Here is a 27,784-nt window from a genome sequence, read left to right on the forward strand (position 1 = left end):
CACTACCTTGTCCCTGTGGAATGTTGTACAGGGAGGGTCACCCACAAGCACATGACGCTCACTCACTGTTTTGACCAAATTGATTAGCCACTAGGAAGACTGGTGTGTTCAGGGAGCAAAAATACACTGAGGTCCCAGACAGGAGTGGGTTCTCTGGATTTGAAGTAGCTCTTTCAGCAACTTCACTACAATAAGGTGAGAGAAGACCCCCCCACATGACTTAACAGGCAGGTGACAAGCTGAAATTACTGCAAGGTGGACTTTGATAGAACTGAACGAGAGACCTGTCTGCTTGAGATGCGTTAGGTACTCAATGATCTTAAGTATAAAGGCCTGGGCTGGTTGTAGGTCATTTTGGACCGCCCATATCGAGAAGCTCTTTGACTTGAAAGAATTTGTCCTTCTGATAGATGTTTTCCTGTTTTGAAACTACAGGGAGCAGTCTGCCCTTGGTACTTAGACAGTGAACAGTCACAAAGTCAAGTGCAGCGATTTCAGGTCTCTGAGTATATGGCTATGATTCTGTGGCCTGGGAGCTGGATGAACAACTACAGTAGGTTTGTGAGCCAGATCTGCCTTTGTACAGAACCACCAGAATGACTGCGGCTTTGTCTCTTGATTTTGGAAGTCACCCTGGGAATCAAGGGAATCAGTGGGAAGGCCTACAGCAAGCCCCTGTTTCACTGCAGAAGGAAGGTATTGAGTAGTGATTCTGGATTCAGGCCTCCCCTAAAGCAAAAGTTCTGGCATTTTGGGTTATCTGCAGTGACAAAAAAAAAAAAGTCTATTGGCAATAGGGCCAGTATGGTACGGTGGCATGCTGAATGGGTCATGTCCTGGTCAACCAGTTGCTATTCATGCCTGTGTAAGGTGAGGTTTTCCTGGGCCAGATCTGAAGTAACTTGTGAATGGTAGCAGGGAGGCCTCTCTGCTCAAAGCCAGAGAAAACGCACAGACTGGAGATGCTAACAAGGAACGGCATTCCTCAAATGGCAGTACTGAGGGATGAGGTCTCCGCTCTGGTTTCAGTGCCCAGTGCTATGTTCTTGCTGATGTTGTCCCTGAAGGGGATCCCTCAGATTTCATGTGGGGTATCTTGGTTCTGAATTTTGTGTCAGTGCCAGTACTTTTGCAAACACTGATGTCGGCAATGTCTGTCCTCTTGGCAGTGCTCTTTGGTGAAGGACTTGTTATTATCCTTAGAGAAGTGGTGTTTCTTCTTGCCTCTCTATTTTTGAATGTCTGGTCTCATCTTAGCCTTCTCTTTCAGTTTCACCCATAAATTCGGGTGCTGGCATCAGCTTTGGCGCCAAGTTATTGCCGGAGTCAGTTGCATCGATAGCACTGGTGTCATAAGGAGGATTTCTTTCCTACATTCTTCTCCCTACCTTGAGTGTAACGTTTGCTTCAGTGGGCACTGAGGATGACCCCTCCTGCGTACCTTAGAGTTGGAAGTCTCCTTCGCATCTGAGGTAACACACATTGATTGCTCCAGCGAGTGAAGTTTGAGACATACTTCCCTTGACTTATAAGTCCTCAGCATGAATGATTTACACATCACATACTTATGTATGCAACTCTTCCCACAAACAGGAAAAGCACTGATTATGCCCATCAATGAACAGATCAGTCCCTCACAGGTTAGAGAGCGCTTAAATCCTGAAGGCTTGGAGTCTGCTGCGGTGGTTGGAGCACAGTGCCTTGCTCTGCTGTACAGCGGAATATACAGGAAGTCTTGCTGTCTTTTTCCTTCTCCCCACCCCGCTCTTTATTTTCCAAGGACATTAAAATCAATAGAAAAACAAGGAAGTGAAGAAGGAATCACCACAAAACACAACTAAATGTGGAATTAAGTTTGAAGCTCAAGGAAGTGTAGCAGGTCTAACACATGCCCAGTTCCATCTCGTTGCCTCAAGCAGTAGGAGGGAACTGAGGGAGGGTTAAGGCTGATTCAACTTTACGACCTCACATGGGAGCAAAAGGAGGCATAGGCTGTATGCTCGACCCCAGACAATGCTATTCAAAAGATTCTGATCTCGCGTGTATGAGGTGCACATAGACCTACAGTAGGATCCACAATGACACATACTCAAAGAATAAATCTGGTTTCCTTCTTAAATGAAGCTCAGTGGCTGGTGGACACAAGCACGCGTGTGTAATTTTTTTTTTAAATACACACTTTGGAGCTTGTCATCATGTGGCTGTATGTTTAAAAGTTCACAGCACTAAATTTAAAATTTTGTTTAGTGAACAAAATACCATGAACCTCTCTTCCTACTTTTTCCATAAACCTTTTGCCCTCCAGTCCCTGTTCATTCACTGCCCTTTTCCTTCAACTACTTTGCTCCTCTCCTTTCCCAGATCTCCTCTCACCTGGACTATGAGGACGCCACCTCTCACAATCCCTCCGTGACCCAGCCAGTCGCCAGCCTCCATCATCATCTTCCCCATTTTGCTCCTCCCTGAAGATGCGCCAGTTCTCGCTCTCAGAGCGAATAAACTCGTGTTTCCTCCCTGTTGTTGTTGTCCCACCTTCCTCAAAATTTGGTCTCACTGCAAAGAAAACAAGCATATAAATGAACATGCAGTCCAATCTGAGGACACTAGAAACACATATGGCTTGTAACTTATATCTGGAGCCATCACAGGAAACAAACATCTAGTCCCAAGAATCTCCAGCAGCATTTGAGAAGTGAAGCTTGGAAAGATCAATGGGAGCAATGCATTTAGAGGCCAAGAGGAATGGCGAAGAAACAAATAAGGGAAAGGGATGAGGAAGAAACTGGGAGGGAGGCAAGGATGAGAAGCAGAGGTTACGCGGGGGATATGGAAAATAAGGGCAAAAATGAAAATACAGCGAAAAGTGTGTGGAGGGAGAGGAGAGATTGTATTAACAAAGAAAAGAGATTACATGCTAGAGAAAAAACTGGAATGAAGATAAAAAAGCAAGAGAAGGAAAGCACTGTAAACTTATTTTTAATAAAATATAAATTAAAATAGTTAGTTGCACAATATGTATATAAAATCTTTTTAGGGGGACCCTATAAAACCACCTTTTATCAGAATCATTTATCTGAAACCTTTTGGGTGCAAACATATGGTGTTGGTGAATTTAAAGAGAGTCATTGTAGAATTATGGGCTGAACAAAAAATACTGCTGTAACTGCATTCAAGTTTAAGAAACTGGCAAAGAGGGTGTAAAATGTTGGTAGATCTGGGACCAATTATCCTTAATCTACACTAGATAAACACTTAAAATGCACAGAAAAATAAGAACACAGATACTTAGTGAATACCAATATATCCAAAAATAGTTGGTGTAAAGTTTTACACAAAGGTATCCACATGGGCATTTGGTGCAGGATTACCCCAATATGCATGTAGTTGTTCAAATAGACAGATAAACACCCAGTTTCCAGGTACAGCGCTGGGTCATTTCAATTCAAGATTGAGTATCTATGTGCTTCTACTAATTTACAGTCTAGAGCACAACACTCCTCCAACCAGTTTTAGGATGTCTAATCTAAGCACTGTTCTGCATCATGCATTTCTTGTATTGTTTTATCCTGTTATAACTTCAGAATTCTTATGAGCCATATCGATGTGACACACTACTTTACTATTATTGTTAACACACGCTAGCCTGGATGCGTTTTGATATCTATAAAAAGATATCAGTTTTAATAGTGTGGAAAGGCAAGTTGATTTTTCCAAGTATATCCAAGGTCCTTGTATGAAATAATCATGTCAAATATTTTAGGAGAGACAATATTTGGTGAAGTTTGTATTTCATTTTGCTAATTTTTCCTTACCCTAATGAACCTAGAAACGTGACCCCAACTGATGTTTCTGAAGAAAGAAAAGGCCTTTAGGTCACCTCCTACAAGATATCCTAAGATGATACTCTAAGAACAATATCACTCAGGAATATGTATAGGTGTTTACAGATTCCTCAGCCTGGCTATTATTACTAACAAGACCATGAATACCTGAATGCAATGATAGGACAAAGGGCAGGATTCTGTACCAAGTCATGATTTTCATAGCTAAACTATCTTGCCGTCACCGTCTGCGTGTGGATCTGTGTCTAGGGACTCCTGGTGATCACTTCACCTATCCCTGTTGCCACTCGCCCAATGGCACAGGACTTTTATGGGTAGGGGTGGGGAAAAAAGTTCTTCCTGTGAAAAAAGCCTGCGCGTGAGTAGTTTAACGTGGGGGAGCTGATGCACACCAGCAGCCACAAAAATCTTAGAGGAAGAGGCACGTGTCCAGTTGCAAGGAGATCCAAGACAACCAGGGGTTTCTCCTCCATTGCAGCCTTCGCCCACCTTTGCAGCTGTTGAGAGGCGATCCTCTTTCATCTGCCTGTTCTACCATTGAGGTCTTATACTGGGTTGTGCTGCGTTTTGTCTAGTACCTCGCCTTCAACCTTACCACCATGGGTGACCCTACCAGGAGTACAGGACTCCAGATGGCATCACTCTTAGGGTCTTAAGTATACGCAAGCTTCTCCATCACGTCAAGGCAGCAGCTCAGACATGTGCCCCTGGACTGGGATAAGGGGGAATTTTCAGCAGCAGCATTCATGACTGAGAAGGCTTTTTTAGGAACCCCTCTGCTCACTCCATACAGGGAATGGGCTAGAAAAGTTGCCCCAAATATAGGCTATCCCATCATACCTGACTGGATAACCATGTCCAGAGGGATCACTCCCATTGCAGTTGAAAAACAAATGTTTCTTGCAACTTGGAGTGTCCATACCCGACTAGACTAGTCAAAAAGTGAAAGATCCAAACGCAGAACAGCAATTGTTGCCCAAGAATTCTCAGGGTACAACATCAACATCGTTGCTCTCAGTGAAACATGACGTACAGATGAAGGCCACTTGAGGGAAGAGGTTACCCTTTCTTCTGGAAAGGAAAACCAGCAAGCAACAGGCGAATACACGGCATTGGCTTTGCAATCAAAAACCTTCTAGTCAACCTCCTGACTGAGCTCCCTGTCGGCATCAATGAGCGCCTTATGACCCTCTGCATCCATTTGGTCAATAAGTCATTTGCCACGATCATCAATGCATATTGCACCAACTCTCGACATTGAAGAACGGAAGGAATCAGTCTACACTGACCTTGATAAAATTGTCATCCATTCCAAAAACAGGTTAGATAATCCTCTTACGGGACTTTAATGCAAGAGTTGGTAGAGATTCTAACGTATGGAGTAGCACCACTGGGAAGGAAGGAGTGGGCAAGACCAATTCCAATGGCATCCTTCTACTTAGCAAATGTGCAGAGCACGACCATGTGATCACAAACACAATCTTCAGACAAAGCAACAAGTAGAAAACAATTTGACAACACCCCCGCTCAAAACAGTGGCACCTCTTAGACTACGTCTTTGTAAGAACACAGGATCTAAGATGTCCAAATCACCAGCGTCATGAGAGGAGTCAATGATTGCTGGACTGACCACCACCTGGTAAGGTCAGTCATGTCCATCAAAATTGCACCAAAACATAGAAAGCAATCCAAATCACACAGATGGCAATACAGCATCCAAACACTTCAATCCTCAGTGCACCAAGCACTTCTCAGTGAAAAACTGTCCATATACACACACCCAGAAATGACAACACAAGGGTCAAAGACGACTGGGAAGCCCTAAAACAGACCATCCATGAGGTATGCAAGGAATCCATTCGCCTTGCTACCTGCTGCCACCAGGACTGGTTTGATAACATTGAGACTACAGCCCTTTTGGATCAGAAGAGAAAAGCTTTTCTGCAACTGGCAAAACCAACCACTATCCAGGCAGAAGCAGAGCTCTTTCCATCAGCTCATAGCTGAAGTTCAAAGGAGGATCCAAAAAATCAAAAACAAATGGTGGGAGGACAAAGCAAAAGAAATCCAAACATTCGCTGACAGACATGATATGTGGAACTTTTTTTTGAGAGACAAAGATCCTGTATAGACCAAACTCATTTGGCCTCACACCTCTGAGATCCGAAGATAGTAATGCCCTTCTTAAGGATAACGAAGCCATCAAAGAGCACAGGAAGGAACACTACCAAAAGCTTCTAAATCAAGAATCAAATGTGACTGATGACACCATCAAATCCATCCTCAGCATCCAAACTGGGAAACTCTTGCCAACCCACCAACACCTGAGGAGGTCTGCAAAGCAATTAAACAAATGAAGAAAAAAGCACCAGGTCCTGATGGCCTACCAGCTGAAGTATGAGGAGAAACACTGTCTAAAAAGCTTCACTTGCTGCTCCTCAAAACGTGGTGTACTGAAAAAATTCCTGCCGACTTACATAATGCTAACATCGCCATTTTCAAAAAGGGTGACAGGGATGACTTGTGGCAACTACCAAGGCATTGCCATCCTGTCCAGCACTGGGAAGATTCTTGCTAGAATCTTACTCAGTCGCCTGCTCCCTCTTGCAGAGGAAGTACTTCCAGAGTCCCAGTACGGCTTCAGACAACTACAAGGCACAACCAACATGATCTTCACAGCTAGGCAGATCCAGGAAAAATGTCACCACCAGGATTTGTATATGGCCTTTATCCATCTGACCAAAGCCTTCGACTCTGTCAACCGTGAGGCTTTGTGGAAAATCATGTCGAAGTTTAGCTGCCCAAACAAATTTATCACCATTATAAGACTCCTCCCCCATGACCAGATGGCTGCCTCTATCCTGTGCAGTGGATCTACCTCTGAGCCCTTTGTCATCCGAACTGGCGTAAAACATGGTTGGCACCCTCCCTTTTCTCCATTTTCTTAGCAGCTATGAAAACACTAACCCAAGACACTCTACCACAGGGCACTAGCATCCAATATCTGATAAACAGCAACCTCTTCAACCTTTCTAGTCTCCATGCCAGAACTAAAGTAATATCGGCAACAATAACCAAACTCCAGTACACAGATGATTGTGCTGTAGTTGCACACTCAAAGGAGGATCTTCAAAAGTTCTTAATTGGTTCTCTGAAGCTTACAGAAGCCTAGGGCTAACTCTGAATACAGTATCGGCAAAACAAAAAGTTCTCCATCAGACAGTCCCCAGTAATCAGACCCAGCAATGAAAATCTATATCAGCAAGGAAGAACTGGAAAATGCAGAATATTTTGCCTATCTTGGCAGCCATCTCTCACAGAGGGCAGACAGACATCGAGATTCAGCACAGAATTTGCTGTGCCAACCTAGCCTTTGGCAGACTGTCTCGCCAGGTGTTCAACAATCACATCATCAGAACACATGCTAGCCTTTAGTTTATAAAGCAGTGGTAATCCCAACTCTCCTCTACAGCTGAGAGATTTGGGTGACCTACAGAAAACATCTGAAAAACCTGGAATGCCAGCACTAGCACTTTCTTCGGAACTTCCTCAACATAAAGTGGAAGGATCATTGCATTAATGTCAGTGTCCTCACAGAGGCCAACATCTTCAGTGTTGAGGCCCTGGTTATCCAGCACCAGCTGAGGTGGAACAGGCACTGTGAGTGCATGTCTAATGTATGCTTACCAAAACAACTGCTTTATGCCCAACTCGCCAAAAGAGAACGGAAACGAGGAGGCCAAAAGAAGCGTTTTAAAGACACGCTCAAGATAAACATCAAGAGATGTGGCATTGACACTGCACACTGGGAGACAGCAGCCCAGGATAGGGATAACTGGCGAAGACTTGTCAAAGGGAACGTCCACTTTTGAGGAAAATCGCCTTGCCCTGGTCACAGAAAAAAAGCCAGAAAAGGAAAGACAACGGTCATGCAGCAATCGTGGCTCAACCCTGTCTTCCAACACCACCTGCAATATCTGCAACGGGCCTGTGGCTCAAGAATCTGACTTTTCAGTCACCAAAGGACCCACGAAAAATAAAACCTGTGAAAGAGATCATCCTTGATCTTGACTATGATAGGTAAACCACACGGAATTACTGATAATAGGGCCTAGTTGGCAAGTGCAGAGCCTATACAATTTTTATGGCTTATCAACAGACTTCCTAGTTAGTGTGTCTTTTGACACAAATAAAATTCTTCTCTAATTACTTTCTGAAGCCATTCTTTTAAAAATATAAGATGATAGCGGAGGAAGGAGCAAAAGGTAAGACTCTAAATCACAAAGAATTAAACTTTGATTCTTAACTGCCATGCCAACTCTGCAATCAGTGACAGAGGAACATCTTCAGTTTGTGGTTTCAGTGAAGAGTTAAAGTCTTTCTTAGGTTATCCAAGTCCCCTCTGCAAGGGATATTATATTTATTTCACAAGGACAGATTCACACAAAATCTTATGATAGGGATTCAGGGTATTTTGTTTTAAAGGGGATTTAATGACATTTTCTAGTTCCCCTGCTTACAACAGTTCCATAAAAAGAGGCTGCCTCGTATTCAGTAAGATTACTTTAGCTGGTCAAAACAATTTCATGGTGAGATCATGACATTCCTCACAAACCCAGCAAAGTTTACTATAATAATTCAGAAAGGATGCAGTTTCTTCCATATGATGGTTATTGTATTCAGCATTGGAGTCTAATGTTTTGAGGACTGCTCTTAATTGCACCATTTCTAATTGGTACTAATAGGCTATATGCTCTATTATGTTCATAATAGATTTTGAAAATATTTGCATATGTGCATCCATATTTATATTCTAGTGGTTCTAGCCCCTCTCTTGATTTAAAACTGTCGTCAAGGAAATGACAGTTTTCCTGCCCATTGCTTTAAGAAAAGTAATGGTTCTGTTTTCAAATACTGACATAGCATTACTCATGTTAAGTTCTCCATTATTAATTTACGAGAAATCCAATTACTATTTCTAACATAGCTCGAAATGCACAACACCTAAGAGTTGACAAGGCATGATCCGGTGTACGTTTTAGGGCTGCTTGCAGGGACAGGATGACACTAGAATGACCTTGGAGAAAGGAGGTGATGATTTTAAAGTCTGGAATTTCTAGTGCAGTACATGTGTTTTAGGGATGAGGAAAGTGTGTTCAGGAGTAAATGTTATGTATAATGGAGAAAAGCAAAATCTTTAGAATTCTGGTATTGATATCTTTCCAAGCATCTATAAAAGCAGGTCTAGATAGTGACATTATGTGACTGCTTTGGTGCCACACTCCTCAATTAAACAGTAAAGGGAACACACCATGACTTTGCTTAAGTCTCCATGTACCAGGACAACATAAACAAGCCAGTCAATAGGCAGTGACAGACTACAAGGACTAAGGACGCTAACTACTAAGGATTTGGCAAAAAATGACCTTTAACCCTATCTCTACTAAGAGACACTGCTCCATTTTGAAAGTCCAACCAATCAAAGATCAGGAAAAAGCCTCAGAAAAGTGACAACAGTGAAGTTACTAAAATGTGGAGTAACGTGGATCCAACACAAAGATGTACATAGAGTTTATATAAAGTTCAAATTTTCCACAGTATTAGTAAACTGAATTTACATACAGTTCCTAGTTCCCATCTTACTGGGTTGAAATTACTTAGTATAGCAGTCAGGTTTTGACGATGGCTTTTCTAAGATGAAAAGAATAAAATGTAATCTATGGTCTTGCCTTGCACTAATTGACTGGACTTCCTGAGGAGAAGGAGCAGTAAAAGGGCACCTGTGTTCATGTCTGACACAAAGCCAGCAACAGTGTTTATGGAAAACTTCAGAGAGAGCAAATAGGCATCCAGCCAATAAAGTCTACAGCTGTGCAATTTGGAATAGCAAAGTGACTAACCTCAAAGAACAAGATTGGAATCTGGGATCCAGCAGTTTGATAACTTGTTTATGTAGAGGATTTTCTAATAGAACAGCAAATAACTTCAACTCCTTTTCCAGTGTCATGAGTTTTCCACAAGATGTATAGTCTATATTCTTTTCAAAGAAGAACAGGATCATTAACGGCAATATTATTGCCAGTGGTTAACTGGGGGGATGGGAGTGGGTGGGGAGGATATCTATTCAGTACTATGATTCTCTCTCCCTTTCCCAGCTCTTTCGTTTCCTCACCAAAGGAAGTTAATAAATACTCTGATAATACTTTGCACTTGTTATAGCTTTCAGAGGACCTCAAAAAACTTTACAGAGATCAGTAATTTGTCAGCACGTTTTATAGCTAGAGAAAACTGGACAGCACTTAGCACAATGTAACACTACTAGACTACCAACATATAAACATCATAATTAAGGCTGCGAGTCTGTCATGGAGGTCACGGATTCCATGACTTTGAGACCTCCGTGACTTCTGCAGTGGCTGGCTCCAGGGCTGCCTAAGCAGCTCAAGCAGCCGCTGCTGAGGAAGTCTCAGGCCACCGCATCCCACCACCCAGCCCCCTCTCCCCAGCACCTGCAGCAGTCCCAGCACATGCGCCACCGGCCACCCCCTCTTCTCCAGCACCCGTGGTGCCCCAGACCATGCACCCCCCAAAGCACCCAAGATTTAGTCAGGGGTATACAGTACAAGTCAGACAGGTCACAGGCCATGAATTTTTGTTTATTGCACATGACCTGTCCATGACTTTTTACAAAAAATACCCTTGATTAAAAAGTAGCCTAAATAATGTAACTCGTCTAATGTCATACAGTAAATCAGTGAGAGAATCAGACAAAATTCAGTTCTCCAGATTCCAATTCTAAACACTAAGTAATACTGCCTCTCCAGATTCCCAGTCTTAGCTCCTCCTCTTCCCACCTCCTGTCTCCTTCTAAGCTCTACCATTCAAGCATCCTCAGGTGCAGCTTCTAACTAATTTTCCTGGCAAGATTCCTGGATTTCTTTTGAAGTCTTCTGTTTTTCATTAAATTCACTAACATTTGCTGGCACTGAAGTTAATGTATCAGAACAAATATAAAAATAAGAAAGAGGAATGCAGCAGGTCAAATTCCTACGTATGTCCCAGTAAAACTGTTCATCTTAAGCATGGGCTAGTATCCCAAACCACTCAAGGAGGGTCTGTTCAGAAACATGTGACCAGAACCATAAGCTTTCTACATTACAAAATATGTCTTATAATTTTAAAAAAAAAAAAAAAGTTTGTCACAGTGGAAGTGCAATCCTGCTACAATATGTAAGGAGACTGAAGGACAAATCAGTCCTACACGCTGGCATGAGTGGAGGGTGTCCCCTTGTGCTAAATTAGTTTCCCTTGTCCTGGAGGTCATAACATGTCTATCAGAGTTTATGGTGCTGTGCCTGAACATGTATTAAAATGTTCTGCACTAATGAAAAAGAATTAATGTTCTGTATTTTTTGTTTTTAAAAAAGGAAAAACCATGAGGGGGAGATTTCATTTCCTAAGTAGGAAAGTCTACATTAATAATTTTCCCAGCAGGCCTTTAGTAGTTTTACTGAAAACAATCACAGCCTTTGTTTCTCAGATCCTCTTACGTCTGACGCTCACTCAAAGTCCTCACATCAGCAGCTAACTTACATTTTTTTCTTAAACACTGAACTTCATCACAAAGATATCCTCACAGCTCATTTTAGTGGTGCTGGAAGGTAGACACCACAGGCATATTTTCAGCTAAAATTGTTTTAATTAGCCAGCTGTTCTACTCAACACTAAATTTGAGGGACACCAGAATGTAAGTGGTGCATTTTATTGTCCAGAATTAGTTTCACCACATTTTCAAACCACAGAAACTTCCTCTATTCTACATAGTTTCATCACAGGTTTAAAGAAAATCCCATGAGTAATTCAATACTTTTACAAAGGAGCAATATGGAGATGGAACAGAAAGGGCAGGATCTACATCTTCTGACTAGCATTAGACTACAAATCATCTACAATTTCCAGTGATTGTGACTAGGCTCCACCAATATCCACTGTTAGGTGCAGCCCACACTGTTTGCTAACAAGACTCAGGTGTAAGAGACCCAATGAAAGGAAGTAAGCACAGGAAGAGTACATTAGATACAAGGATTCCCATCTCCACCCAAATATATTCTGCTTGACTTTAGTTAGGAAAAAATGTTAGAGAACATTTCATATTTTAAAGCAGCTGTAGGAGGAAAAAGTTCTGAGGAATTTTGTCCCTTTGAACTTCCAAGTAAAACCTTAAGTAAGATTATGCAAACCTAAAGACCAATCCTGATTAGTGGGAGGGGGGAATGCAGCTCTTCTCCAAATAAGTTCTTGAGGATTTCTCCTCGGCTGTTAGGGTTTGTGTTGGATAAAGAAAGCCCTCCTAACAAACCAGCATTCTTTTCCACCTGATCAGAGCTAATTGGCCCCCCTGCAGACAAAATGACCAATCACATCAACTTCAGATGAAAACCAACCCCCCCCCGCATTATAAACAGAGGAATGAGACATGTAAACCCATTTCAAAGAAGAGATCCCTACAAACTACAACTGTGGAAAGTTTCTTGCCTGTACTGGGACAAGAACGTAAGATTATCGCAGTCTACTTTTTGGACCCAAAAGCTCTCCCCTTTCCCCTGCACACTGATAAAAGCTTTAAAGACATTGGTAAGTACATGATAAAATTACCTTTTTGGCAAAGTTATTTACAATAGCATAATTTTAACTTTAAAACATAATGCAAGTTATTTTCATTGTGGAAAGAAAGTTGAGAGCGCTTTTGCTTTTGAAGCTCCCTACTGAAATATCCCCTTCAACAAAATATTTCTGTAATTCTTCTCAAATATGAGCCCTTTTTCTAACTGATAATGCCCACCGTGGCATAAGACGGAAGCCAAATTTTCCATCATTAAGAACCCTGGCAGAAAAGGGCATTGGAAGGAAACTTCACAATGCTCAGCAGATGCATACAACTGAAGTTAGGGTAATCAACTATTGCTGAGGATGGGAAAAGACCAGGGAATCAAACCGGTATTTATTTTGATTTGGTTCAGACTTGAGTTCAGTTGCATTCAGTGTGTTTGGGTTCAGTTCTGGATCAAGCAACTAAAAGTAAATAAATAGTGGTTTGGTTACTGGTTTGAACTGGTTCAAACCAAATTTCAATCCAAAAGAATGGAAGAAAATTTAAAAAGTTGAAATTTATTGAAACTATTTTCTTTGACCATTTATTTACTTTAACTGTACATGAATTTTCCTAGTTCTTGAGTTGTCAGAAAACAATTTTTGAAATGAATAATTTGTTTGAGCAAACTAAAATACCATCTTCCAAACTAGACCTCTGTGATAAAGGGATAAATATGAGTTTAAGGCAACAGCTCTGCCTCAAGTGGGGCAACAGGTGGGAGGAGCTGCCCTGGGGTTGGGGATGGCTGGGAGATAGTCTGTCTGTGGCGGAGATAGGTTGGGGAGCCATTATCTTTCCTCAATGTTGAAGAGTTATCTTTAACTTCTGGACCAGGAGCATTCCACTTCTCTTACCAGGATGAAGTCTCAAAGTATGTCTACACAGCAGTAAAATATCTGTGGCACCAAGTCTCAGAGTCCAGGTCTGGCTTGTGGGGCTAAAAACAGCAGTGTAGACATTCAGGCTCAGGCCAGAGTGAGGGCTCTGAAACCCAGGGAAGTGGGAGGGTCTCAGAACTCAGGCTTGCTGTGGGGTTTTTTTGTTTTTGTTTTTTGCTGTGGAGATGTACCCAGAGATGGTACAGCTATATCTGGGCCCCCTGCTCTCTCATGTGCTGCGCACATAGCTCCTAAACTTCTCCTCTCTTTCACTACTCTTGTGGGCTAGCCTTCTTCGAACCTTTTCTCATTATATTGGGGAAGGCCTTTCTGGTTGCAATCACATGTCTAATTGTTATTTTGTTGTTTTATAATGAAAATAAGATCACAGTAGTTTGGTGGGTGTTTTTTTTTTTTTAAATGTTGAGCTTAAGAAATGCTGGACCTTTATTTTCACCAGTAACCCACATTTTTTTTCCAGCTCAGTTTTGATTCAGGTTCAGTACATAGGACAAAACCATGGTTTAGGTTAAGTTCTGGTTCAAATAAAAATAGTGGTTCAACCTGATTCTCTAATTCCGGTCTTTTCCAGAAAACTGAACTCCTCTAACCCTTCTACCTTCCCACTGCATTCATCAGAGCCCAGTAAACATTTAGCTTTAAATGATAATCTTATGACTAAGGTCAGTTTCAAAGATCTGTCAGTGGCAAATTGAGTGTGCCTATGAAATGTGTGTCACACTATGAATTAGCATGATTGTGTTTTGTTCATTTGAAGGCAACTATTTAGGAGCATCATGCATGTACCACCAGGCATGAATTGCACTGGTCTGGAACATGACTGGTTATCTCATATAGGTCACTGGGATAGTTTGCTGTACACAGGACTGGGGCAGCATTTGAGAAAATGTGAAGTTACAAAGATGGATAGCTAACAGAGGTAAACGGGTACATTTTATCCGGATATTAAATATCAAATGTCCAGAGTTTGTGGACCAGCTCCTTGCCTAACTCTCCTGATCTCCCCCAGTTCCCAATAATAAACCTTTATCTAGGACTTTGCATCCAGATCTCTAAGAGATTTCACAAATGTTTACCTTACAGGATGAAGTTTAAACAGTTTCTTGGTAAAGCTTTTCTAACTTGAAGGAGACCAGATAGTATAGGGCACTCAAATGTCACTTCATAATCAATGGTTGAAATAATGGTCTAATAGTTTTGAACAGTACAGTAGCATATCAATATTGATCTAGTCAAAATCTCAATCAATAAGGAGGCTTGCTTTTGGTTTACATTGTAATGTAAACAATTCCCCTCTCCCCACCCCCCCCCCACTGTAAATTTTACCTCAGTCTTTCAACAGTTTAAAATTTAATTAAAAATTCAGTATACGTATTACACTTTCTTTACTTCGGGAGAATATCTTGCTACTTCTCCCTTTTTACTCGCAACAACTGCCTCAGAATCACAGAATATACAGGCCTTGGCATCTGCCCTGGAATTCATGCCTTGCCACAGAACTGTGCTGCAGAAATTAAGTTACTTTAGCTCTGGCAGTGCAAATTAAATCTTGAAAATGTGAATCAATTGTAAACTTACACCTTGCCTTCCTAATTCTGCAAAAAAACTTCACATGACAGAGCTATTATTCTAACTGCCCCCATTCATCTCAATGGGTGTTAACACAAAAACCTAGAGACAACATTGATGTTTAAATATCAGCAATTTTACTGCTGATAGTTGTACCACAAGCATCCAGCTAAAGGGATTATCCCACAAACCAAACTGCCCCCAGTGCCTCCACAGATGCCAAAAGCACCAACTGTTCCCTTCCCAGCTTCCCCAACAAATTCTATGATGCAGTTATGCATTCCCAATACAAAAATCTACAGTAAATATGAAGTGTGGGGACGGCATTAAATAAGCTGGATTTAATGTCAAACACCTCAGACATTGCTGTGCAGACTGTGTATTAATCTCTTAAACTGAAATTTAAGTGAAGCTGCCACAGAATCTAGAGACCTTACTGCAGAATTTAGGTTCATTTTGCCATGAATTGCACAAGGCCTCAACAACAGTAAACATGAGCTCTCACTGCTTAAGTTATAGAAATGCCAATTAAATCTGAAATAGGTATAAAACATTTTTCTGTCATTTGTGCTCACGTAATGCAAGTTTGGATTTTATTTACCTCCTCACAGCAGTGGCACATTAGTCAATAGGACTCCACTAATATTCTCAGAATCATGCTTCAATACACGGCTAAAAGGAAACTGAAGTCTATACTAACTAGAACGATAACTGTGAGCTTTTGTGCAGTTACTTCCAGCAAATTCCTTCTTTCATAGGATTTTTCTCCTTACACCAGTTTGTTGTGAACACCAACTAGACTACAAACAGTACAATCTACCTCAGAAGCTTTTCAAAGTCAATTAAAATAAAATTTGCAAGTGATGTAGTGGAGCGTGGGAAGCTAGGGTAGCAATCTGAAAACGTTTTGCTGGAACTCTGATCCAAATGAGAAACTATTCAAAAGCCCCAACAACAAAGCAAGGTGGTTACAACCTTTGTAGGAGAACAGCCTGAAAGTGCATTTGCTACAATGTCCTCAGTCAGGGTATAGACATGAAGAACAAATCTTAAGACACATTTGGTGTCAGAATATTTGAGCTCCTGTTCACAGGAGTGAGGCTGAGCATGAACTGCCTAGAGAAGCAAGGGAAAGATGGGAAACCAGGGTGGCATGAAACAGCCAAACTGCTTCAGCTGAAGAGCCACAGAGCAGAGGGCACAAGAACATGTATTCAAACTGGCAAAATGAAGCAGAGTATAGGGGTTCAGGACAATGTACTCTTGTAACCATTAAACTCTATAGAGAAGGTAGCAGCTGATTACATGAACATCAGGGATATACTAAAGTGGTATTAAACAGCTGCAGAGGATGGCTTTATTGTGGACTAACCAACAGGGAGCCAAGAACCAGAAAAAAATCCGATTCAATTAAAAAGCCACTTGGGATCTGCTATGGAAAAGAAAATAAAGCATGAACTACCTTGATGCTTAAAGAAGTTAGCTCTAGCTACCCTGCTATGATTTCCTTCAACTCAATTGATTTATCAGAGAAACTGGATTGAGGAATGGACAAGATGGTGAACAGGAGGTAAAGAAAAGAAATAAAAGGAGAAGAGAAAGAAGCAATGCCATGTACACTTCTGACTGAACAACCATCACTTAATTCTCAAAAAAGTAAGAGGCAACATAAGAGGAAGGACTGGAAACACTGGAATAATATATCAAAGGAAGGGGATGCAAAGAAAGAGGTTGAGAAAAATCTCTTTGGTAGCAGTAGCTCTTCTAGTCTTGAGGTAGCATGTCCTGATTTTAACTGACAAGCAGATTCATGAGATAAGAATTGGCAAGAACAAGGGCAAACAAAGGCATAACAAAATCCGATGGACAGATGTTGAAGCTAGTCAGATTCAGACTAGAAACATTTTTTAAAGTGAGGGTAATTAACCATTGGAACAACTTACCTATGATTGTGGTGAACTCTCCATCACTGGAAATTTTTAAATCAAGACTAAATTTTTTCTAAAAGGTATCTAGTTCAAAAAGGAATCAACCCATAGAAGTCCTATGACCTGTGTTATGAAGGAGGTCAGACTAGATGCTCACAATGGTTCCTCTTGATCTTATAATTTATCAATCTATGAATAGGGAAAGTAGAAAATATGTAAATCATCTGACAGAGGCGGGGGAATAACATTGGGAGAGGAGACAAGTAGGTAGAGTGTGAACAGTTATCTTTCGTCTGACTTCTCAAATACATTCAAGTTGCATCGGCTTTTCAAAGAACACTTGCGGGGGTGGGGGGGAAGAGAAGGAGGAAGAGAGGAAGTCCTCAGACATTCTAGATTTAGAATTCAGAACCTAAGCCTGCTAGTTTAGCTTCCCCCCTCCTCCCACAAAACTCTTCTCATCCTGAATCAGCTGCACTACTTTTGGAGCCTACTTACACTTTCTCTCTCTCCATCCATCCCAACAAAGAAGCTTTGTCCCGTGATCTAACTTAAAAACACAATAGGTTCATACCCTCCTGGTTGTTATTTTTTAATAAACATTAAATATGAAGTCTAAACTCATGTACTTTAAAATTATTCACTGCACCACTGATTAGTGATCTGACACTATAATCAATACCATAGAAAGGACTACTTTTCCAGGCCAAATAGGACTACAGCAGCAGCCTATCAACCTCACCAGGACAATCTCACTGTTGAAGTCTGAAATGGCACTGACAAGAGAGACTGCTGTGAAAAGCACTGCTTAGGTTAATAAGGATGGAGATATTATTCTTTCATTCTGAAATACCTTCAAGATTGTTACAGTACTGGAATTTCCCTAACAGAAAATGTCTGAAACAACTTGATGTAATGAAGAAAGCTGGATGCAGGAGAGGTTGAAATCAATATTAATAAACCATTAGTAGTAATCAAATAATCAAGTCACTGTATCAACCAAACTCCAACCTTATCTTGATTATGCTCTGCATTGTAGTGATATGACAGTGCTCTACTGTAGCGTGGTGTTTTATCAGAATATGGGGGAGGAAAATGAACCTGAAAAAAACTATTCCATATTTGTAAGGGTATATAATACTCTGAGGATTCCTGTTATTGCTTGTCACTACTAGATTTAGTTTTTTCTAAGGAGTAGCTCTGCTCTGCTTTGTCATTCTATAGCCCAAACTACTCATAAAACATGCCATAACTGCCCTCCAGTCCTCATAGCAATTTACACAAAAACAGTTTTCCTCCAAGAACTCATATGGTTTATCCCAGAGGCACTTAGGTCTGCACACATTCACCTTCCTTCCAAGTAATTGAGTATGTGTTTCTCATGACCGCAGCTTATTCCAAGAATCTAAGATGATAAAGAGGCACTGGCTCCAATTTGTTCTGCACACAGTCCCATCATTCCTATTGACTAGCCATAATACTCATTCTATAATCCCCCTCAAGGCACTAAACAAGGCCATTCTGAGTCTTAATGCAACACTCAGCTCTTCGGACCAGTAAATCTGATTCCTGGTACCTAAAGCACTTAGAAGATTTTACTGTTTACTTTGTGATTTCCTACCACTGCTGCAAGACCAGAAACTGTATTCTTGCAGAGCTGTGGAGCAGCCCAAAGACTGAAGTAATATAGACTGAATAGCCTCAGTGGAGGGCAGTCCGTGGAGGCCAGGATTAGGGTTATTAGCAGAGTAGACTGTACTCAGCACTCCCAATGATTGACTCAGCAGATCGTTACTCATGCTCTATGCATGGAGGAAGGAGTGGCGCATTATTTAAGAAAATTCTGCCTTGTTTTTCAGAAATAAAAAGACCACCTGAAAAGCAGCTCTGTGTGGCTCAAAAGCTTGTCTCTCACCAACAGAAGTTGGTCCAATAAAAGATATTACCTCATCCACCGTGTCTGTCTTGTATTTCAAAAAACTATTAGAATCATTAAAAAAACCCACACCTGATCTTAGCCATTATATAGTTGTGACATATTCACTGCAAGAGATAAGGAAACAACTGTACTTAATAGGAGAATGGAGAATAAAAACATGGAAAAAAAAAGCCCCAAGATCCTATTCAAGCGATCGGTTATTCCTCAAGGCCCTTGGATGCATGTTCCAAATAGAAGTAAACCATACTTGTATGCACGGGGAACCCACCACCACAAGCAAAGAAAACAGTAAAAGATCTATTCATAATGCTTACCAGGATATGGTAATGATCATATTTAAATCTACATATGAAGAATTAATATCTAGAACAAATTATAAACTAATAAATCAAATGAGTCACAGGTCCAATTCCAGGATCAATATGCCATTGATCAAATAGGAGATAAAATCATTTCTATCTTTGTTAAAGCAATCCTCATTTTACCATGAACAGGTCAAATCCTAGGTATTCAGACTAAGGCTGGTGGCTACTAACGTGAATATAAAAACTGACATGCTGGACTAGGTCAATGATCCCTTTAGCCTGGTATGTACAGTGGCAAGGCCTTCAGAAAAAGGTGTGAATCTTCATAACCCACTTAATTGCCCATCCTCTCATATACATCTTTATGCCCTGAAGCATTTGTATAAAGAGAAACTGCCTAACTTTGTTTATTTCTTCATAATCAATTTGCCTCTACACTAGCCAGTGGCAGTGAGTGTCATAACTAATAAATGCAATGGATTAAAAACTTAGAGTTTTTTATTTGATGGCTTTTAATTGTGTGCCCTCTTTTTTTATGGGAAGAGCTAACTAGCAATAGGAGCTCCCAATAGGATTTCTCTTCCATTGAGTATTTATATAAAATTTTCTATTCAAGTGTAATAGTCTCTTAAGCCAAAAGTTTTTAAACTTGGTGCCCATAGTTTGGCTCCTAACGAACTGCTTATCAGAGGAGCTGAACATCTACAGCACCCAGTCAAGTCCATAGGATCTGAAGGTGCTTGGCACCTCTAAAAAGAAGGTTATTCTTACTTAAGATCCTAAATATGAATGTAGGACACATAAGGCACACAATTTGCAATTTTTGGCTCTTGACTTTTATATTCCCTCATATGCAACTTCACCTTCACTTAAAAAATTTCCATGAACTTCTCTAAACTTTTTCCCCCCCCCTCCTATTGTTGCAGTGGGGTTTGGAGGATTTTATTTTTTAGTTAAAGTGACCAAAACTGATGCTGTATTTAAGCAGAGGAGTTATCAATTTATATAATGGCATAATATTTTCCGTATTATTCTATCCCCTTCTTAATACAGCCTAACATCAGCAGTGGCCCGAGTACGTTCAGCAGAAGAGGCTCTCCCCCAGGTACCAAAATTCTAGTCAATAAGAGAATATGGTTGGTAGAGGTAAAGGCAATTTTAAAGAGGCAGAAAGTCAGGAACATCTGTGAGGAAATTTTTGAATTATAGAAGTGAGGTGGCGAGACACAGCCTTCCCCCAAGAAAGCAGATAAGGGGAAGAACTGTAGTAAAATATTAGCTTATTATTCTTTAGATTGCTATATTGCTTTGCTAAGATGAATCTCAACATCTAATTGCTATCATCACAGATGTAAAATATTAAAGTCTGTTTTCCACACAAGCTGAAGTGCTACAGCTGCTGATCTGCCATATTAGCACAGGTATTTGACCCAAATATAAATTTGGGGGAGGGGTAAAATATGACAACTCTGTTTAAATGACTCTGTAGGGGAAATTTTAAAAGTAATCTGATGTTTAACAGTCTTTTTTAGCTAATCGTTACCACAAAAGCAGTGGTACATTCCACTCCAAAACTCCTAAATCAATCTTCTCTGGATTGCAATGTTTAAGACATCCTTTTTTGGGTGCAGGGAGTATTTGGTCCCTGGCTGATGTGTCAGAATCTGTGAACATTAGCTGAAATACAAATATGCAGGAGCTTAATGAATTTTCTCTTTTTAGTTTTCAGAAGAAGAGGAGATCAGATATGATAGACAGCAACACCACCAAATCTAGTGCCCCGCTCCTGGATCAAAGGCACTTGAGGATGGTGACTAAAGATGGACACAGCACACTACAGATTGATGGGACCCAAAGGAAAGGTCTGGCATACCTACGAGATGCTTGGGGAATACTAATGGACATGCGCTGGCGATGGATGATGCTAGTCTTTGCTGCTTCTTTTGTCATCCACTGGCTAGTCTTTGCAGTGTTCTGGTACCTCCTGGCCGAGATGAATGGGGACCTGGAGTTGGATCATGATGCCCCACCTGACAACCACACCATTTGTGTTAAGTACGTCACCAGCTTTACAGCTGCTTTCTCCTTCTCCCTGGAGACACAGCTCACTATTGGTTATGGCACCATGTTCCCAAGTGGGGACTGTCCTAGTGCTATCGCCCTGCTTGCCATACAGATGGTCCTGGGGCTCATGTTGGAGGCCTTCATCACAGGTAATCAGGTTTATTTCACAATTTTAAATAGGGTAGGTCCTTTTAACCACATGTAGGGAGTAGATTTGGTAAAATTCTTAATCTCATTATGAGTGCTTCCAGAGGGGACATAAAAGGAGTAGGGCCAGTTACTAAAAGAACAACAAGACTGAAATTTCAACTTCAAAAAACAGTTTTATAGCTATCAAGTATAATCCAACTCCTTTTAAGCAGTTAAAGACCTATAAAAAGGAGAGGCACTTGAACAACAGTATTTCAGGATTTGTACAGTAAACCAGAAAGTGTTGCTCTTTACGGCAGCTCCTCTCCTGACAATTCCAATGAGTTATTTTCCTCCATCTTCCTCTATCAATTTCTTTCTTCCAACCTTCCATTGATTTGAGGTTTAAAATCAATTTGTTTTGATACAGACTCTCCCAGGTTTACCCAAAACTTTAGCTAGTTTGTTTAAAACTGGCTGAATTTTTTTACCCCCCTTCACTTTATTGTTAAGTATCCATGGGTAGCCAACACCCAAGAACACTTTAGGATCCCAGTGGTACTTTATTTAAAGTTACTTAAAATGGCTGAACTATGGAATAATTTTAGACAAATATAGTATACTGTGCAAAAGGTTAGTGTACTGTATTTTAAACAGTTTCATTAAACAAAAGACCACAATTATATACCATAGCCAGTTCAAGGAGTGGATCTTCATCAATCAAGGGCACATCTTTCTGCAACTGCACCCTCATTCTACAAATATTACTGTTTTACACATGCTAACAGATTGTGGAGACAAAAGTTTATGGAAAAAGCCAAGGCTTTTTAAAAAAAAAGTGGATTTATTTTTATTAATAAATTGAGAATAGAAACTGGTGCCAGCAACTATTAGTATGATGGGAGCTGTACTAGGTGTAGACTAGATCTAATAATTTGAAATCAAGCAGTCTGAGGATAGTTAACAGTATGTCCATCCCACTAAGCCACCTCCTCTTCTCACGGGCCATTCCATACAACTTGGGGACAAGAAAGAAACTAACCTGACCATCACGATTATAGTTAATTCATTCTTTCCTGTTATACAGGTGCTTTTGTGGCAAAGATTGCCCGTCCAAAGAATCGAGCATTCTCCATCCGCTTTACTCATTCTGCAGTAGTGGCACACACAGAGGGCAAGCCATACCTTATGTTCCAGGTGGCCAACACTCGTCCCAGCCCACTCACCAGCGTTCGGGTTTCAGCTATTCTTTACCAAGAACAGGAGAATGGTCAGCTGCATCAAACTAGTGTGGATTTCCACCTGGACAGTACCACATTAGAGGAGTGTCCATTCTTTATCTTTCCACTGACCTACTACCACTCCATTACCCCATCTAGTCCTCTACGTGTTCTCCTCCAAGGGGATATCCCTCGCCATTTTGAGCTAGTAGTCTTCCTCTCAGCAATGCAGGAGGGCACAGGGGAAACATGTCAAAGGAGGACATCCTACCTCCCATGTGAGGTCATTCTACACCATCGCTTTGCTTCTATGCTGGCCCGAGGTGCCAAAGGGGAATATCAGATCAAGATGGAGAATTTTGAAAAGACTATTCCAGAGTTCCCAGCTGCAGCAGACTCTAAGAGTCCAAAGAGGACTGACATGAAGATCCGCATCAATGGACAGCACACTGACAGCTTCCAGATTTCTGACACTAGTCTGATAGAATAGAATTTGGACTTGGTGCCAGTTTGTTTTTTTTTTAATTACATTAAACTTTCAGGTTAAACTTTCAGCCTTCCTTTTCCCCCCTATTTTCTTTTGTGCTCTTTCCCTTTTCTCCATCCTTTTCATTGCAGTATAGTGTGCAGAGTAAAAAAGCATAAAGTGCACATGTAAACTGATGAGAAGCTGTTTTAACTGCACAGAATAGAACGTCAGGGACAAGTACCACACTACAAGTTGTGGGAAAGTACTAGTGCTACCTGCTGAATTCACTAGACTATGATTAAAACTGCACTGAGCCTGAAGTGTGAGACTTGCAGACTCCCACAGTTGACCAAAACCTAATTAAATGGTATGTGGGTAGGACACTATAGCAAAATATGCAGCAACAGTACAATAGAAGACTTAATCTAAAATTAATCTGAGGTTAAATTACACTAGTTTGGGGATCAGCAATGAGGTAGTTCCAAGATTGTTATAACCCTTTTACATTAAAACTTTCTGGATACATGGTTACATCAATTTTCAGATGGCTGAACATCCTACTAAAATCACTGACAGTCTTTTCAGTGGCAGTGAAATGTATAATAGATGTACTTGTTTATTACATGAAATCAAGAGTACTGACTGCAGTTCTTCATTCCACCAGGTCAGAAGGGAATATAATCTCTGTGACAGATCTGTGAAGACAGCGAGTGCCAAAAATCCTAAGTGTATATATGTGACACACATGCTACAGTGGAGATATTTTCATATTTGGAAACATTTAATAAATTATTTCAGCAGTAGAAAACAGACTGTTATACAGCAATTCATGTTCTTGCATGTCTCTTGGCACAGTGAAATTTTGTGTTCTCAGCTTTGCACATTTTACACTTCGAGTAGTCTGGCACTACAGGATGCACTATATCTACCAAGAACTGCATCCATTTATATTTTATGCTTTTTAATATAAATATCTATATCTGTATACACAGCATATAGATAAATCATATCTACAAAATCAGACACATTTGAATTAATTTTAAAATAAAAAAATTGAAATAAGTGCTTATTCATGGGACTTTTTTGCCAGGAGTGCCTCGTAAGAATACCAAGAAGAAAGAACCGTGCTCCTATATGCAACAATTTCTAATATGATCAAATGGGTTAACAGTTAAGTGGACTGTCTGCTGTCAATTCACAGCTTCTCAGCAACGGAATGCAGCTTTAAAATGGCTATTCTGTATTCAGACTGAAAGAACCAGCAGTTACCATCAAAATAAATGTTGCCATCCAAGGATAATTAAATGACTTTTCCCAGCAATAAATGTGGCATAACCACTACTAGGCAGTTTAGATAAAACTATGTTTACACACTGGAGCTGATTTTATTATAAAGTGACCTACAGCAGGATATATAATCTGAAGCCATATGAGGCGGGCGCTGTCTAGTGGAAGTCTTTTTTTCAAACCCAGAAGTACAGAGGTTGTCAAGCTCTGGTCATGGAGAACCTGGTAAGATAGCTGTTTTGTCATAAGGTGCCAGCTGCACCTTATTTCCAGAAGGTAATTTCTATTAAAAAGACAGCTAAAGAGATATTAAAATATTATTACTTTTCCATGTTAACTATAGTTGTAGTTGTCACAGGAATGTGTTATGTACCATAGGAAGGAGGAGGTCCATGCAAAACTGGAGAGCAGGTGGCCAATCTCTGAATTCAAAAATAGTTCATTACTCTGAAAATGTTTCCATATTCCTTCCCTACAACTCTACAGGCTTCAAGGGCTGGTTTTATTATAGAGAATGGATACTTTAAATATTATGTCTTTCATTCTCAGTATAATGGAACCATATTTTAGCCCACTGTAGTGCCTGTACAGTAATAGCAAACACCATGTTGTATTAATACATTAAATTGCGTTTGCTCTCACTTTTCATAGTTGGTCTCGCACATGCACTTTGAAGTTCAGCTTCATAACATTATTGGTCACACTCCCAAGATATGGAAAGTAGTGGTGATGGGGGGGTGGTTGTACTATATTTATCCTTTTCTATTTTTAAGCCCCAAACCAATATCCTAAAAGTACTGAGGACAACCCTTAAAAAGCAGCAGCAGAGCAAGAAATTGTACTGTAAATACTTCATTAAGCATGGAATAAAGTACAAATAGTTCAAATACGAGGAAGGAGCTTCTTTACATATATTGACAATTCTCCACTTTAAGTCACATAATCCTGTATAATTCAATTATTCTGCAATTCTGGAGTGTAATAATACATCTCGGTCTATACTAAGGACATTGAATGGTGAGACCCTACCAGAGCTATGAACATACCCAGGTAACATAAGGATCCTTAGAGTCAGGGTAATTCTGACTATATCATACTGAGTATTTTGAATTTTAGATCTTCGGTCCTTAAAACTATCCTTTTTTAAACCATTCATTATAGCTGTTTTTAACTTTTAAAAGCAACAAGTTTAAAAAAGAGGTAAAAAATGTTCATCATAAAAATAATTAAGCATGTTCTTTTTAATATTCAAGTATTCCTCACATAACAAGCATAAATATGCACTCAGATGGAAATCTATTTGCCACATTTAACACTGACTTTCTAAGTGTCTTGTAAATCAAACATTTGTAATGTGTTAACAGTAAAACATGTATTTGCTGATCACTATTCCTGCTTGGAAACTGATGGACTTGTTTAAGATCAGATGCTGTGTAAAAACTGGCAGGGCATTTGCCTTTCTGTGTGATTTTTCTAGATGTCCATAATCTAACATATGACTTGTTTAATTGGCAAATAATCTAAGCCTTTGAGAAGAATTTTTGGGTATTTCTGGCTGAAAGCCATAGGGTCAATGGCAATTTGCATAGTAATTCCTGCAATGAATAGTGTACCTTTGCCTTGAATATCAATACCAAGACTGAAGGTTGCTGTTCAGTTTGTGAATTGATCGCATCAACTGGAAAACACATTCTGAATGCTAAAGAATTTGATCATTAGCAGTACATCAATTATAAAACATTTGAAAATTAATCCTATTTATTGGGCAATTTGTACAGGTTTTCTTAATTTTTTTTTTTAAACTAAGATATTTTCCTGGGGTCCCATTATTTCTGAATTATCAAAATATTCTAGAGTGGTTTATTGCCTGCTTTCTAGTTCCTACTTAATCTATGACATTTTGACGACCCACAACACAGAGGGACACGAAGAGCTGGTGATTCAGTGAATATCTGGTCAGAGAGTACTCAAAGGCCTTATTGGAGAACACACTATTATTGGTTAGTTTGGGCAAAGAAGATGCTGTTGGTGGAAAGTGCAAAATTGAGAACTTAAATCCCTTGTCAGGTTTAGCATGGATAATGGTAACAAGTCACTGCACTCCTTTTCTAATGAATTTCATCCCTGAACTTGAGAGAGCATCTCTCGTTGATAAATTTACTTGCATGCCAATTCACTCCTTCACCTCTTGGCTAAGATTGCTAACAGTGCAAACTGTTTTTTTTGTGATAGGAATGTGTCCACTAGGAAGTGAAACTAGGTTCCTTTTGACCCCAAGTCATTTTACATAAGCCACTAAAGGACCATTACATAGCAGTGACTTTTTCCATTACTGACCAAGGTTGAAATCAAACCAAATCATCATTGACCAGCCCTTTTTGGTTAGGAGACAAAGGAAAGTTGTCAAGATTTTCCTTCTCCGGGGCACACAAATCCTTAAAGGAGTGACAGGCAAATCTAAGTGGATATAGTTATAACCCTGAGAGTATTTTATATTAAAAATCTGAACAGTTTACAAATATGGCCTTCAGCCATATCACCTCATGCTGTGATCCTGTCTGTTCTCACAAGCTAAACAGGATCAGACTGGGACAGTACCAGAAAGAGATGCGAAAGAAACAGGTGCAGCAGCAAGTTATGTCAATGACCTGGTAGTTGGTATTCTTCCCTTTGAGTAAATACTAAACCAATAACTCAGAAATCTGTTAGGGGGACACACACTTTCAGATGAGACACAAAGCCACGGTCTTGACCACTTGTGGTTACTAAAGATCCAAAGGTTTCAGAGTAGCAGCCATGTTAGTCTGTATTCGCAAAAAGAAAAGGAGTACTTGTGGCACCTTAGAGACTAACAAATTTATTAGAGCATAAGCTTTCGTGAGCTACAGCTCACTTCATCGGATGCATTTTCCACCAAATGCATCCGATGAAGTGAGCTGTAGCTCACGAAAGCTTAAGCTCAAATAAATTTGTTAGTCTCTAAGGTGCCACAAGTACTCCTTTTCTTTTAAAGATCCAAAGACATGCTTCGTAGGAAGAGAAGCATTAATCCTGGCATAATTCCAGCTAGGGTAATTACATTCTGTATACCGAAATTCCTCATGTCATTTCACTTAGAAGAGATCTGCTTCTCATCCTTAAGTGACATAGTGTCAATCTGCATTGCTAAACTGCTGCTGTGGTTTCATTAATAAATGAAGTGAATTCTGTGCATAGTTTGGTAAAATTGCTAAGTGTTTTCACATCCATCAGGACGAAAAGGTGCTAAAATAAATGTAATATCATTAAATCAAGTTTTGTTGTAGCCACTAGTGCCTCCAGTCTGCCATTTCTACCCTCATTTGCCTTTGGAAGAAATCTCTACTCTGTTTATAGGAGCTAATTTGGGGTTTTGTTCCTCCACAGATTTCCAAGCAAGGAGCTGCAAAACAACGGTACAATGGCCACTTTGTAGTTACATACTAGAATATCAAAAATATA

General features: G+C 40.2%; 2 protein-coding genes across 13 annotated transcripts in view; one reads left to right on the forward strand and one right to left on the reverse strand.

Annotated features, from left to right (window-relative positions):
• GIGYF2 (GRB10 interacting GYF protein 2) overlaps window positions 1-27,784 on the reverse strand; it is a 156,720-nt gene that overhangs the window by 62,719 nt on the left and 66,217 nt on the right. For 8 of the 9 annotated variants that reach the window (XM_043492790.1, XM_043492789.1, XM_043492788.1 and 5 more), the window contains one exon: window positions 2,374-2,553. In XM_043492790.1, coding sequence (XP_043348725.1) covers window positions 2,374-2,553 — 180 coding nt within the window. Of the gene's footprint in view, window positions 1-2,373; window positions 2,554-20,678; window positions 20,813-27,784 lie in introns of those variants that run through there. The other variant, XM_043492795.1, reaches the window with a different exon arrangement.
• Window positions 12,125-27,651, forward strand: KCNJ13 (potassium inwardly rectifying channel subfamily J member 13). 4 transcript variants are annotated; one of them, XM_043492799.1, is made up of 6 exons: window positions 12,127-12,476; window positions 14,232-14,313; window positions 20,189-20,240; window positions 20,858-21,348; window positions 22,416-27,083; window positions 27,326-27,650. In XM_043492799.1, exons 4-5 carry the CDS (start codon window positions 20,883-20,885, stop codon window positions 23,036-23,038), a joined length of 1,089 nt encoding a protein of 362 aa, XP_043348734.1. In that variant the 5' UTR covers window positions 12,127-12,476; window positions 14,232-14,313; window positions 20,189-20,240; window positions 20,858-20,882; the 3' UTR covers window positions 23,039-27,083; window positions 27,326-27,650. The 4 variants fall into 4 exon arrangements, with proteins under 4 accessions (XP_038271329.2, XP_043348734.1, XP_043348732.1 ...); XM_043492797.1 differs by lacking the exon at window positions 14,232-14,313 and having other exon boundaries at window positions 12,130-12,476; XM_043492798.1 differs by lacking the exon at window positions 12,127-12,476 and having other exon boundaries at window positions 12,847-14,313.

This window comes from Dermochelys coriacea, chromosome 9 (assembly GCF_009764565.3).
Source record: "Dermochelys coriacea isolate rDerCor1 chromosome 9, rDerCor1.pri.v4, whole genome shotgun sequence".
Classification (NCBI taxonomy): domain Eukaryota; kingdom Metazoa; phylum Chordata; order Testudines; family Dermochelyidae; genus Dermochelys; species Dermochelys coriacea.

Excerpts from the sequence above, each read along its gene's own strand:
- KCNJ13 (XM_038415401.2), top strand. The coding sequence starts at position 20,883 with ATGATAGACAGCAACACCACCAAATCTAGTGCCCCGCTCCTGGATCAA. Across the intron at positions 21,349-22,415 it reads GTTGGAGGCCTTCATCACAG|GTGCTTTTGTGGCAAAGATT; the intron begins GTAATCAGGTTT and ends CCTGTTATACAG.